General features: G+C 39.1%; 1 protein-coding gene across 2 annotated transcripts in view; it reads right to left on the bottom strand.

The window, feature by feature from the left end:
* KIF26B (kinesin family member 26B) overlaps positions 1-15,111 on the bottom strand; it is a 287,372-nt gene that overhangs the window by 103,199 nt on the left and 169,062 nt on the right. For both annotated transcript variants that reach the window (XM_071739124.1, XM_071739125.1), the window contains exon 5: positions 7,885-8,068. In XM_071739124.1, coding sequence (XP_071595225.1) covers positions 7,885-8,068 — 184 coding nt within the window. The remainder of the gene's footprint in view (positions 1-7,884; positions 8,069-15,111) is intronic.

Genomic DNA, 15,111 nt, shown 5'->3' with positions numbered 1-15,111 from the left:
CATAGGAAGATGTCACTGAAGAGAGGAGCACCATTTTTTGTGCTCTTTGAAGCAAAAAAGGAATTTACTGAGCAACAGTTTGTTATCCGCATTTGCTGTCACCAATAGCTGGTGCTCAGATTAGGGCATTGGTCTTCCCCTATAAAATATGGAAAGAGATGCCAATTTTCTCAAAGCCAGGACCTTCATTTAAGGACCCTTAGTTGCTTTCTAGTAAAACCATGCTTTCCATGTTGCTGTTTTCACACACATGCACAGAATGAAATGTAGTAGATGTCTATTAGTTTGAAGGATGGCTTTATTCTACAGAAAAAGAGCAGAAGTGAAGGAACTAACAGAAGAGAAAGAAATCTTAATATCATGCTTGACCACATGGTGCCCCAACTGGTGGAGCACTCCTAACACCACACAGCAGAACTGCTCCTTTTTGTAGAGTCAGATGGAAGGACAGCAGCAATATTCTGCCTCAAATTTTCCTATTTCAGATATGTCTATTCCTTGGTGTCCACCTCCATTTACCTGCCTGCATCTGCAATGCTCCAGGAAACTATTACACTGACATTCACTTGCCACAAGCTCCTCACTATAGGGTCTGCTCCTTGCCAGCTCTCTATAATCTCAGTATCATCAGTGACAGCTTGTCAGGCCAGGAACTGTGCACCCACCACTTCCTAAAGCTTCTAACAGTTTGCAGGTGGGCCAAAATTGAACCCCTGCTCTTAAACTACCACATTATTAGGTAGGGCTGAGACCTAATCTCCTCCTCCTAAAAGGGCTGGCTAGATTATATGGCAGAAGTGCAGCCCTGCTTCTCCACGCTGGAATTCTCTCTTGCATGGTGTAAAATTTAGGCAACAGGTTTTCCCTTAGCAGCCTTGATTGAGAAGTGCTCCTACCTCCCATGAAGTAGCAGCTTATGCACTTTGCAAAGAGAAGAAACAATAATTATGGCTATTCCCTAAATTGTGGAATTGCATAAAAATCTTTCAAACGTATCTTTCTTTAAACCTTATGGCTAACCAAAATCCAATCTGACTGACTTCTGGAATGCATGGCCTGATACATCCGATTCCAGGATAATCTTTAGAGAAAGACAAAATAAGTGTACATAGAAAATATAATTGAGGGAGGCAAAAGATGATTGTTTATAGCAATTCTTCCAACATCTCTTAATTTCACCTTTTTTCTTAAAGCACCTTTAGGTATTAAAACTTCTTCCAGAGAAGCATGCCTAGCAGGTCTCTAGCCAAAGTGTCAGTTCCAGACAGTATCTTTGGTGAGGAAGATCCCAGTTCTAAGCAACACTGTCCGGAGGGCAAAAGGCTCCCTGGATTTCACTCCAAGTGGAACTAACTATTTAATTTCTACAACAATCATGTTGACAACAAAGATGAACACATGTGTCTCCTTTAAATGCCTCAAGGGATTGTACTCTTTTTTTTCTCCCATTTCAGTAACCATGGCAACTGGGCAAAATCAGCTTTCAAGTCAGAAATTGTTTTCTGTGATAAAGAGTTTAAAATCATATTTGTCATCTAACCATTAACTTTTTCCCCCTATATACCTGAGTGATGAGGGAAAGAGAACCTGTGCTTTACAAAGGAAAGAGAACCTCTTCTGATTCTCTCTGAAAAACCTTCAAGATTGATGGCAGCAAAGAGAAAAATACAGAATACATTTTGCAAGTTGTGCTTGCTTTTTTGCTGACCTTAACACAGGTTTTCCTAATCACCTGCTTAACATACACCACTCTGCTGCCAAAAGTCCTTACATCCACCAATCAATTTGGTCAAAATGCAAATTCTGATATTAGAAAAGGTTTCTAACATTTTTTGTACTTATCCAAGATGTGCATCAGTTCTGTTCCCTTCAAATCAACTTTGCAAATCCCCAAAGTCTAAGGATGTGTCTTTAATTTCAATTGGACTGATACAAAGAATTACCATAGCTATTAAAACCTTTTTTTTTTACAAAGACTATTCAAATAATTATTCATATAGGCTACAGACAATAGAATAATTATTTGTTATTAGCACATGTATTGCCCAGCTATGTCTCGGATTAAAGAATGTCAAAGCCACTATAATAATTACTGCCCTACTTAGTGAAAGGGCCAGTAAACTACTTGAAGGCATTCGACAGCTGAAATAGTTGAAGTTTGCAAGCCTAAAGCACTGGCATATACTCTGTCCTCCCCAAAATACTGGTTTGAATCTTTTGAATCTTCTCAGAACTGCTTGGGCAGTGGGGCTTTCTTCACTGCTACAGTCACTGGCAGGGGTACATATCAACAAGAGGCAGCACAAATGGAAAAGCAGGGACAGGAACAACAACGGGGAGGCAAGCGTGGGTGTAGAAAAACTTGAACACACATTTGTTGGTACTTTAGGACAGAGAAATGCATTTAAACTGAGGAGGAAATGAGACAAGTGCTAGCTGAAAGGACCTGATGGAATAAGAAAACTGACTTCGGTTGTTTCTCTCTGTTGGCATTTAAGTTTTTGTACTTCCTTGCAAATGAACTGAGTTACACTAGCAATACCTGATTCATTTCCTTCATAATCTCTTTCCTTATCTGGAAACAAAACTGCAAATCACTGCATCTTGACTAGTCAGTTGGATCCAAAAGGTTATAGCATGTTATACAACCAACATACAAAGTGGGATTGTTTGACATTTTGATTTTTAACAATGATACTACTAATACCTTTTTAAAGTCAAAGACATAAGACTCTGCCTGCTAATCACCCGTGGTATTCTGCCTTTGTGGACCTTCTGTTTCCAAAGAGGCAAAGAGGAGTGTCACAAATCTCCCAGCAGAACTGCATTCTCCTTCACCAGCCTTTGAGGTGGGAATCTTCAGCAGGGCTTGGAGAGGTGGCTACCAGCTTCCAGTGACATTCACAATAAGTCAAAGGAACAACACAGCTGAGCATCTGAAAATCTACCACTGTTTTTGTGAGGGTACTTTCAGGTCAGACAAAATCTTTCTGATGCTTCCAGATAAGAGTTTTATGCAAATCAGTGTGAGGCAAAGGTAAGCAGCAGACTAATGTAAAGTGAATATTAGTTTCTAGGTTTATTAAAATCAAATATCATGCTTTATTGGAAGACCAGGCACTGAAAAATTATTTTAACTGGATGTTCTTTGGTATGTGACACAGATTCTTAGGAGAAAGGTGTATGACTCAGGAATGTCCATCATACAAATCTCTTACCAGCATTTTGTAGGAATTCCTGGCACTGGGCCATGGCTTGGCTCCCATTCACAGCCTTCCCCAGCTTCCACATCTCTCACTCATTGGCTCTCAAAATCCCTTCTCTCTTGCTACTTCCTACCCTGCCCTGCACACTTGAAAAGGGCTTCTCAGAAACATCTGCAGTATAACCTATTACTCCCTCTTCAAAGATTTTAATAATCTCCTCTTCTACAGCACCTACCAAAGCTTGACAAGGGATATCTAATATTAGACAGCTGATGAGCTGGAGACACCACTATCAAGATGACCCATAGTACCTCACTGTTTCTCCATGCTCCCCATATCTCCCTACACAGACACTGTAAGTGCTCTGGGAAAAAAAAGCAGGTTTTTTTAATCTGAATTTTTATTTCATTTAGCAAAATCAGGCTGGAGTCTGCAAGCAGGAAACCTGGTGTTACAGAAAAACAAAAAGTAAACACAGTATCACAAATTAGAGTTCATTTTGCTAATAGGCTGAAATGAGTTCCCAAAGGAAGTCCAGTGAGGACTTCTTTCTCCCTGGTAGAAATCTTTTGCATTGGGATAATTTTACTGCACAAATATTGCTATTTTATTTTCAGATTAACAAGAACCAACAAACAATAATTTACCCCTAAATATAATAAATAAGAAAAAGTAAACTGACCTCTGTCCAAACATAACAAATACCTCTCAGTGACAAGAGTTTTATACTACTATAGGAAAATAATACATGAAAGAAAGCACTGAGATTGCATCCATTCCTCCTAAACACTGTGCCACCTGAAAAGATCCCATTTAGTAATGCTGACAGAACATTTTTCATACAAGTTGTTTTATATGCGTGATGTGGGATTCAAAAGAACAACATCTTTCAGAGAAAGAATATGCTGGATTTTCAGTATAATTCTTAGTTTAGTTCTGGTTGACAGAAAATGGAGGAGAGGGGGAAGGAGGAAGTAAAGAGACTGGGGGAGCAAATCTAAGCAAACCTTACTAGAATGCCCTCACAGCACTTTATCTCAGTGCAGGAATAGAATAAATTCATTATTTCTGCATGGAAAGCCGTTATGCTCTCCTTGGATGACTGTCAGGAAGGAAACAACAGATTTAAGGAGTACACTCCAGAAAACAATGGGACCTAGGAAACTACATATACAATCATCCAGAACAGTGGCACTCTGTGTGTAAACCCAGTGAAACCAAACTGCCACTCAAAATATGATGATTCAAAGACAGCAAAGATGGAAAAGTGTTTCTCCAGCAGTGGCAATTTATGGAGCAGGACTGTTGCTCAGCCCAACAGCCTTTTTCTCTTTCTCTCTGCTTTCAGGAAATAATTATGAGGATTCCACACTACAACCAGGGGTTAACTCCCTCTGCCAGCAAATGCAAACCAAAAGTACACATGCATTTTTTGACCCATACATCCATAACTTGCATGGTGGTCAATACATTTGCAAAATGGTCCCTACTTTACTTTAAGGGAGAGCTTTTTGGAAATGAGCATACCAAAGAATCTGATCCTCTACTATTTTATTGCACTTTGACACTGCTGTATTTCTGCCAGGGTCAATGGTGTATCTAATGTCAAAATAAAAATAGTCATTATGCAGTCCTAACATTTTATTATTAGTATCATCTTTCTCTTTCTGTGAATACTTCTTCCAAATTCTTGGATAACAGTTTGATTTGCAAGACTTTCTGTAAGAAAAGGTATGAAGCATCCAACCTGAACACATACTAATTCTCTTCTCTGTCGGTTTAGACTCTTCAGCTGTACCCATCCCCATACTCACTGAGCTGCTACTTAACTTTTAAATATGTTGCTGACAGGCAAATCCTAGTTTAACTCCCAAAACTTACATGCCTGCACTAGAGTTGAGAAACTCTAGTTACACGTCATTGTCATCAATTTTGCAACAAGAAGTAAAATCTTTGAAATTCCCAGTAGAAGTGAAAATACAAAATGTCAACTGTTTGGTGGCAAGTTCATTTTAGAAAACTGTGAAATGGAATTCAACCTCAAAGTCTAAGCTTTGATGTACCTGACTTCCTATCCTGCAGCATCTTGGTTACCACCTACCCTGGCAAACTGAGAGCTCTCAAGCCAACACCAAACCAGCAACACCCAGTGCCTATGCCAGGACTCCCAGTTCTCTAGCAAAGAGCCAGCTTCCAGGCAGCCAGTTCCAGGCAGTCCGTGCTCAGGTGCCCCTGGGCGTCTTGGAAATCCGGAGTCCTTGGCAAAGGACAGCCTGCCAGTTGTGGAGAACCAGACTTTCCACTAACAAACTGTCTTGCTAGAAATTACCCAGCCCACTCAAACCCAAAGTGAAACATTTTTTTCACACTGGAACTGCTGGTAAAATTCTACATAAACACAAACCAGAAAAAAAAAACCTTATGTGGCTGAAAAATAAGTTTAGCTTCCCTGGTCCACGTTTTATAAATTTATACCCTTACAGAAAACAGTACATGAGGAAAAATGCTGAGAAAATTAACAGTTAGCATGTTCCTATCAAAACATATGCCAAACAAAGAGAACATGTATACATAACAAAAACAAAAATTAAAAGTAAACAAGCTGGAAATTCCATTACCTCATGTGAAGTTTTCCAAAACTGACAGATAAACTACATTATTATCCTGCACTTATTAACTTATTATACATCACATCCATTTCTGACATATTAAAATGAAAATTGTGCTACAGAGGTAAACTGACAGGAAACTTAAATGAAAGCATACTGCCTTCAGGTCATAATTATAAGGAGAGTCCTAGAAGAAACCAAAGAGGTGGAAAATGTAACTGAATTTCAGAAACTGCAGATTTCTGTACTGTTTTTTTGTGGGGTTTTTTGCATATTTTTAATGTGGGAAAAAATAATTTTCTCTGTTTCGATTATATGAATTAACCTAATTTCCTTTACCGATTTGGAGAAGCATGTGTTAAAACATCTTAGTTATTTTTTATACATTCTGACAGCTTTGGGATAGTAGGTCTAGTATGGAAAAAAAAATCCTTCTTCATCAGCTGGACTGAAAAATTTCAGTTTTACTTGCACAGCTGGAAAGCTTGAAGCATATTTGGGTACATGATGCTGATGAAGAAGTAAAGCACAGCTTTGCTTGACCATATCACAGAATTGTTTCCCAAGCCCTATCCACTGGAAACCAATGATTTGGTTTGAGGAGCAAGAAAGGTTTGGATCAACCTTGCAGTGCTTTGACAGCAGTGTGTGTGTAAACCCTTTTCCTGAAAGGAGTGAAAATCACTAGGAAGAGTGCTCACACAGTTCAACAAGGAAATTAGTTCCTTGTTTTCATGAACACATTCTTCAATATTCCTCAATGGAATTTTTCTTTTTATTCGGATATAACCTGTCCCAAGCACAAAAAAGAAAGAAACCTGAGAGGATGGCATTCAATTGTAGATATTTTCCATAGAAGGGTCTTACACCAAAGAACAAGGTCAAGTTTACTTCTCCTCCCACTAAAGTCAGAATGTGCATCACTCCTAACTTTTACAAGATCAGAGCAGATTTGTATGTTTCTTCTCACCTCCCAGGCCAGAGGAAAAGAAGGGAGCTCTGTATGGAGGTAATCCCTTTCTAGACAGGCATTAAACCACCCATGAAAATAATACCATTGTTCTTTGAAGAAAACAAAAAAACCAAACCAAACCACAAACATGGAACTGCACAATATTAGAAAGTGAATATCCAAAATCAGCAATGAAAATACTGAACCCCATCCTATGCTCAGCACTCCCAGGTGTGAGATTCTGCTGACCTCCATAAAACCATTTCTCATTTAAACACAAAGATTTTCACCAAATTCATTGTCACTGCTTAGTAGTCAATAAATATGGAAAAGCCCCACGCACAGATGCTTGCATGAGACACTACCTTGATTAAAACAAAACTGCTGTTCTCAGCAGCAGCATGAATGTGTCCCCAGATGGAATATGCCAGACCCTCCATTTGTGACTGGTACAAAAGAAGGGCCACTCAGAGAAACAACAAAGAAACAGCAAACTATGCAGCCACCTCCTCTGTTGCCTCCAGTCTGTTCCATTATAAGTATGCACCTAAACAGCAAGAGGGTGTAATTACAGAGAATGGGAGGAAATAACATGACAGAAGCAAAAAGGAGCAATTCAGCAGCAGCAGCACAGACTTTGTTCAGGTGCATGGCCCAGCCTTCTCTTGATTGTAATGAAATAAAGCCAGGAAACATTACACCAGACCCAAATTACAGTAGATCCAGCCAAGACACCAGTCTGGACAGCAAAGAGATCAGGAACCCTGAATGTGCCTCAACTGCTACGCAGTTTAAACACGGCAATAAAGACCAGAAACCCTGAGAGAATGGACATTATTACTGCCCAGTAGCTTTGTGGTCCCATTGTAGGTGTGTTTAGTATCCCTGGGACTTGAAATGTATTACTGCTGCACAATTAGGTCTGGCTGTGTTCAAATCAACTTTAATTTTATAAGAAGTCACTTGTATTCAGTAACTTTGCACATATGTTTAGGGATCAGCTACCATAAAGCCAACTGAGAAAAGATATGGTCTTCCAATTCCTTTAACATTTTGTGCAGGGATAAAATCTTTTCCCAAAGAAAATGACTGCTATAGTGACACCCACAAGGCTTACCTTGCCCAAACCTGGGGTGTCTTTCACTTTGCTGACTGCCCTTAACAAACATGGTGGTGCAGGAGGTGGAGAAGTCTGCAGGATACTGCTAAAGCTGGTTGAGAAAAGAGGAGATTCAGGAACAGATGATGCAGAAGGCCTGTGCTTCTTCTTTTTGGAAGACAGGTTCAGCTTCTGAGCAGCTCTGTGGGAAAAATGAGAAGAGTAAGCTAAAACAACAAACATCAACACAGGCAGTCAAGAATAAACAAAGCTATTTATCATTTTACTATTCACATAGGATCTCAGTTTCGACCTCATTGATCCCAACGGTTTTATAATGCTTGTTCTTCACTCATTATTACTTGTTTAATGCTACTGACTTCACAAAGTTGCTCTGAAGCCAGACAGCCTGCATTAACTTGGGGCACAATAGTAATCTCTGTCATTATCTCACCTATTGAAACAACTCAGCCTGCAAGAAAGCTTCAAAACTTCCAGTTAAGTCAATGGACATTTCTGTTCTTATTCTAAGTTCAGTCACCAAATGGTTCACACAGAGTTGTATCGCGATCATAAGCCTCTGATTAGTAAATGAATCTTTGTGCAATTTTTGGATGTAAGCAACCACTGTTAGCTTGATTAGTATTAGATGCTCAGGTGAATTTGCTGAGGAGTAAGAAGCCTTGCACTGTTTTAAATTTTTATAACCTTTTAAAACAGAAGCCAGTCTAAATACCAAACAAAGAGTGACCACAGAAATATTGATCTTTGGTGTGAGATGGAGGCAATCATACCAATTACAGCTACATTAATAACTAAGCAGGGAAAACAACGAAGACTGGTGTTTTAATACTACAGTAACCTTAGATAAGAGTCCTGAAGTTTGTAAAGATTTTGATTATAAAGATAAGCTTTTCTGGAACAGAAACATCGAGTACTTTTGTTTTGCAAAATGTTTTCTTTTCAGAGACAATTTAACATTCAGTCTTTGTTGCAGTTGTTTTGTTCCAACACTTGTGTGTTCTGCAATGCCCAAGGATAATGGCAATATTAATCATGCTGTCCTGCAGTTTCCCTTTTGTAAAATGAGCACTTTAAAGTGAGTGGGGCAACTGGAGCACCCTCTCAAAGGAGAAATGGATATAACAATTCATGAGGCTACTTTCATGTTGTTTTCTTTGGCAGATAAATTGTGAAGTAGTCTGTGCTGACAGTAGCTCTGCTTACTTTGCTTAAGTGTGACAGCCAAAGCCAATAATTCTAAATGCTCCTAAGTTTTAAGAAGCTTTAGCTCCATTATGCTGCTATCAGTATAGATTATCCAGCACTGAATTTACAAAAGTAATTACATTATTTTATCCCAAGGAGTCAGGAAAAAAAGACTGAACAGATATATACATATATTTATATACACGTACATATGTACTCTCATTCTAGTATGCAAGTATGTTGGGTTTGTATCAGATGCCTCAGACACATGAATAAATTACTGCTGGGCATGAAGTTGCTATATGTCAGCTGGCTGTGTGCACACTATGTAATCCACCAGTATGTTCTCTTTTAGCCTATGGCAAGTGCAAAGTAGCTCCAGACAGATTAGCTTTTATTGAAAGAAAAACACTAGGAGAGTTTAATTGACCTGACACAGAATTACAACTCAGAAGTTTCTGTACCCTGTTGCTCCCCTTCCCTCTGGCCTAAAAAATGCAGCTCATAACCTTGCCCTCTCTCTTAAGAGTCTGCCTGCTTTTTGATAGAAAACATAATAAAAATGTCTCAGTCACTGGTGCAAAAAGCACCGATTTTTTCCTTTCCCTAGCAACATTTCAGTGGTTGCAGGATTTCAGCTTCCATATTGTCCATCCCTAATGCTTTTATGAAGTTGTCCATGCAAAATCAAGATTTTCTGTTATGTCTTAGCTTCACTATAAAACTATTTGAAGCAAAATCTTGTACTTTGTGCAACAACTAAAAATACGAATGTTGGCCAGACACAGTGAAGAACTTCCTCCTGTGATCAAGCTCAGTCTTACAGCTTTAAAAAGAGCAGTGGCTCCACCCCTTCTGGTCATACATCTGGTTTCATTGACTTACCTTAAGAGAAAATACATTTTCTAAAAGCCATTTGCTAAGCTGACTGACAGAGCCATTACCCTTCTTGCCACTAAATACTTCTCTAGCAATTGCTGTTCCTTTTACAAAGCTGATATTGTAATACAAACCACTTCTTGACCCAACCAGACCCATAGCTGGCATTTCCTTAAAGAAAAAACACTGTTGGATGTACCTGGCCTTTTCAAAACTTTGGAACTACATTCTAGTTTGACAGTGATAGCCTTTGAGATTAGATTAAAATGGAAGAACCTGCATTTCCTTTTACATTTTTGGTTCTCAGCTGGCAAAATGCACAAGTTATAATGAACTATTTTCTCACAACTTCATGAGGTTTTCTGGTTTTCTCCAAAGGAAAGAAAATCAATGCATGGCAGGCTAGAAAATAATTTAGAAGCCCTATCAGACTGGACTGAATTTTGAAGGGGATCAAAGTGGCAATAAACCTCAGGCAATTCCCAGAGCATTTCACTGGGAAGAGAAGGGCATTTTAAGCAGATGTAGGGTGCAGTATGACACAGCCATGTGCACCATGGCTTCCTTGTGAGCACAGTGAGAAAAAGCATTCAGCTGGGTGGCTAGCATTGCTCTCAATGCAGTTGGTCATGCCAGCTGATTTGGCCCAGTGAACTAGCACAGGAGGTTAGAAATTCTCACATTTTAATTTTCAAGGCAACTCAGAGGCCTGGCTCTCTGGATCATCAGACTTCTCAGGCAAAGCACCAGGCTGGACCTTGGGAGATCTGATGCAACTGTGGCTCTCAGCCTGCCCACTTAAGCCAGCAGCTGTTCAGACTCTGCTCTTTGTAGAGGAGCCAGATAATTTGTTTTCATTTAATATCTATTATAATAGCACTCTGATTTTCACTTGTGACTACACACAACTACTGAAGAAATGGTAACAAAGATAACAGCACCATGGCTTTCTGTATTGATAATAAACTGATTTTACTCCAATTTATGTTACATCCCACTTGAGCCAAGTGATATCAGCCATGAACTATGCAGAGGTGCCCAGTGGGCTCCAGTGCAATGGGAACCACTTCCCTGCTGTGCATGGCTGTGGTGGGAACTGTGTCCACAGGGACACATGGAGAACTGGATCCAAATGAAATTTTTTAAGTGCATAATTTAAACTGCATTAGATCACTGTGTGGACACACTTGTTCACAACAGAACTGACTTTAATATCATTTGATTGAATTATCTTCCAAGATAATGCAGATTTAATAGCATTTAACTAATATACTTTGGATTCACACTGTCAGTTAAAGTGGATTATTTTTTCCTGAGTATCCCTATGTAAAGAAGCAGCTGGAGACTTTCTGAAAGCTTACAAGATTTGTGGCAGAGGAAATAATCACAAGATCATGATTTGAGATTGCATGGAGGGGTGTTAGGAAGCTGATTAATCCAAATAAAACTGGATTGCTGGCAGGAAAGTGGGAATGCTTTGAATGTCCATCTGATCCATGGTAAAGACTGAAGTAATTTCTTTAAAGGGCATCATCTGTTTTTTGTTCCTTAAAATACAAGTGTAATGAGCTATATCTTTGGGCAGTCAGAATACTTTTCATCACCCGCCTATGCAGAAATGGTGATTCTTTTTTTCCCCCTTAAAACTCCATGGGCAGGCTGGATTTTCAAACACATTAATTTAGAGCTAACTCCCCCCACCTATGCTGGAAGCCAATTCATGACTGATATGAATTTTCTGAAAGCTGAAGATTCTCTGTGGGACTCATTGAAGAAATAGAAGTAAGCCAGCTTAGAAGTAATTCTGAGACGTGAGGGGGCAAAGTATGCTCTTTGGAAACTCTTCTAGAGATAAATGAACAGAAAGGGATTAAATAATCCATTTTTAACACAGAATAAAGGCACTGTAAGGAGTGATGCAGAGATCTCTGCTAACAAAGTTATCTATACTATGCAAGAATGAAGTTGATGAAACTTTAGAAAGAAAAAAAAGGCATTATGGAAAGCTCTGTAAATCTCTTGCTTAAAGAAGTCACTGGGTAGTGGCTACAGTACAACATACATAAGGAAACTCTGTGGAAGGAACAGTTTGAAAATTCATGGTTTCTAAATTAACTTTGGCTGCTCACACAAAGCAACTTCAGAAAGTGAAACAAATCCACACATTCACTTGCTGCTAAGCAATATTCAGAGCAAAATAAAAAACCACAAACAGAGTGATACAGCAGTTGAAGAAATAAAAATCCCTGCAATAGTGGCCTCCATGCCTCCAGCTCAAACAGAGTGGGCTGGGAACTCATTTGACAAAAAAGCATATCAGACCATGAACTTCCACGATGCTGGCTACGTCAGCTGCTGGAATATTTCCTTCCTCTAATTTAACTGAGAAAACAGATGCTGCTAATAAAATTCAGTAGCCACCTGTTTAGCTTGGTAAGAAAAATAATTTTTAAGGCAAAACAGAAACTTTAGGACTCCTTGTCAAAGCAGAGGTCAGTAAGGCCAGTGGGTTCATTAGATTCAGGAGGAGATTATACCTTCAAGTGATTAATTAAAATATTATTCACACTCGTGTCAGCAAAGATCATCACTGCTAAGTATCACTGACTCTCACACTTCAGTACCTGACAAGCCCTTTCACCACTAACATATGAAGAAACTTCCTTAGGTGCATCACTCTGTATAATGATTCATTACTGAAGTTATATTACACTGTGATGCATCCACATTTGTCACCCTTGGACACAGAATTACAGACCACAGGGGTCAGTAAGCTGGCATATCAGTTTGTGTGATAAAATAAAAACTGGAAATGCTCACTTTCATATCATGTTTTGCAGATAGAAAATGGTTCTTAAGCTGTGGAAGCATGTAGTAACTTAAATGTAAATATTTGCAATTTTCATTACAATTAAAAATGTATTTTTCTTCTTCATTTGGAGGAACAAATTTCATTTCATAAGGCATAAATGATCTGGTGGGAGCAACATTCAAGGTGTAAGGCATGAACTCCATATGTGCTTAGCAGAGCATGTGCTGGTTTGAGAAGTGAAAAGGAGATTAATGGTCTTCCCTAGTAATTAAAACACTATTTTTACTTATGCAAAACTACTTTGCTTGATGTATCTTAGAGATGGGTTGGAAATAAGATTAAACTTTAGCTTGGAAATCAGTCTCTTGAACTGACTTCCTTAATATGTTTGTGTAGATGTATCACTAATTATAAAACACATTTGTAACTAAAAATGTGAGTTACCCATCATGAAACACTCATATCATATGGTCTTAGGTTGGGTTCCTAAAATTAAAAAACACTATTCCCCAGCCCCCCTCTCAATACAAAACCCCTGCCAATTATGTTTTTTTTAAACCCCAGCAACAATTCTCCCTATAGAAACAGTAGAAATTCTTGATTGTCACTTACTAGGCAAAATTTAACCCTCATAGTATACCAGTTACCCAATGGAATGTCAAACAGAAAATATACTGGAAGCCTGCCATTAGTTTTTATTATTTCCAACAGGAATGTTCACAAATATGGGTTTGTGGTGTATTTTCTGTTTTGGGGTAAATGTGTTTACATAAAATGAGCTAGCAGATCGTATAGGTTCCCATGTAGCTGTAAAGTAAAAGCCAAAAGGATTCAGAAAATCACAAGCATGCAGGGCTTTTTTTCTATGAGAAAAGTCAGTCTTGATTTTCAGTTACACAGGGTCACAAAATAGCTGCTTCTTTTCCAGGATCTTTAGGTACTGAATTATACTGGTTACATGCTGCAAACACAAACTGGACACAGGATGCTGACTGGGATGTTCACATTTTCTCATTATAGGGATCTAACCTAGCACCAGAAGTGATTCTTTTTGTCCTAATCACCTGTATATGTGATGGAGGCTCACTAAGGTGACACTACAGCCAAGCTGACCTGAGTACTACCAAAAAAGGGGAGGCCCCATATCCACCCCTATCCTGTCTGCTTTCCCCTCCCCTTGCTTCTTTCCTTACATTTATTTTGGCTTGGCTGCCACTGGCTTAACCTCTTGAACTGTCTTGTGCTGAAGGGTATTCTAAATCACACTGACTTGACATGGCTGACATGCCTGAATTACTGTAGCAAGCACTTCCCTGACCTTACAGCCTGAGGTAGATGGTAGTAAATGTGGTTTCATGCAATACCTTTCTATTTGGAGAGCAATGATCTGGCAAGTAGCCATGGCTTCCTTTCTGCCACACCTTTCTTTCTATCTTCTAGAGGAAAGAGAACAGGGATGCTTCACAGGATGTTAAACCAGCAAACTAACAGCCATGCTCTGCTGCAAGGGGCCAGGCTGGCTCTCCAGCATCTGCTGCAACCTGCAGGTACCACCTGAGAACCATGCGACATGACAGACTGAGAACAACCTCCAAGGGCTTCTCTACACGGAACAGTTTTTCTCATCCAGACTGAAAGCAAAATGACAAAACAACAAATCTTGCTATTGCCTTCTCTTCCCAGCCCACCTTCCCTGCCTTCCAATAGGTCTTGTGAGCTATGAATGAGAATCAGGGTAAATTTACTCCACCTCAGTTCTCTGTGTGGCCAAACCCAGGACTGTGGTGTTGCAGCCTAGAAAGATATGTAAAGAATAAAATAATCCTCAGAGGAACATTTCCTGGATTTGTAGTTGCAGTAAGGTTCCTAGTATGTGTGTTTAATTACTTTACAATGCCTTTAAAATCTGGAGATAATTTGAGCTTTCTGCTTTTGCTGTAGAAGGTATAATAAACATCTCTCTAATGCCCAGTAAACACTTGCCCCTTATTGTTCTCTTTATTTTTATGCATGCATCCAATTTCATAGTAACAATAAAGCTGCAATCTTTTACTTCTTGGGTGGTTAATTCAGATGTTTTGGCCACATTGATGGTTCTCTCCTCTGGAATTGTATTGTATATGTCCAGAAACTCATTATTTTAAACTTATCTAACAGAGTTAAAAATAGGGCTTCAAATTTTACTCAGGACAGGTCTTATAAAACCTGAGGCTTTTTGCACAAAGGCAATCTTAGTGGCACTACCAGCTTGGGCTTGCTCTTTTATCAAGTTAAATTTGTGTAAATCACTGGCAATAGAGCTGCTCCGAGGTTGCACCAAAAAGAACATGAATAAGCTTGAAAAC

This window comes from Heliangelus exortis, chromosome 3 (assembly GCF_036169615.1).
Source record: "Heliangelus exortis chromosome 3, bHelExo1.hap1, whole genome shotgun sequence".
Lineage (NCBI taxonomy): Eukaryota > Metazoa > Chordata > Aves > Apodiformes > Trochilidae > Heliangelus > Heliangelus exortis.
This window is presented reverse-complemented; position numbering and strand designations above follow the sequence as displayed.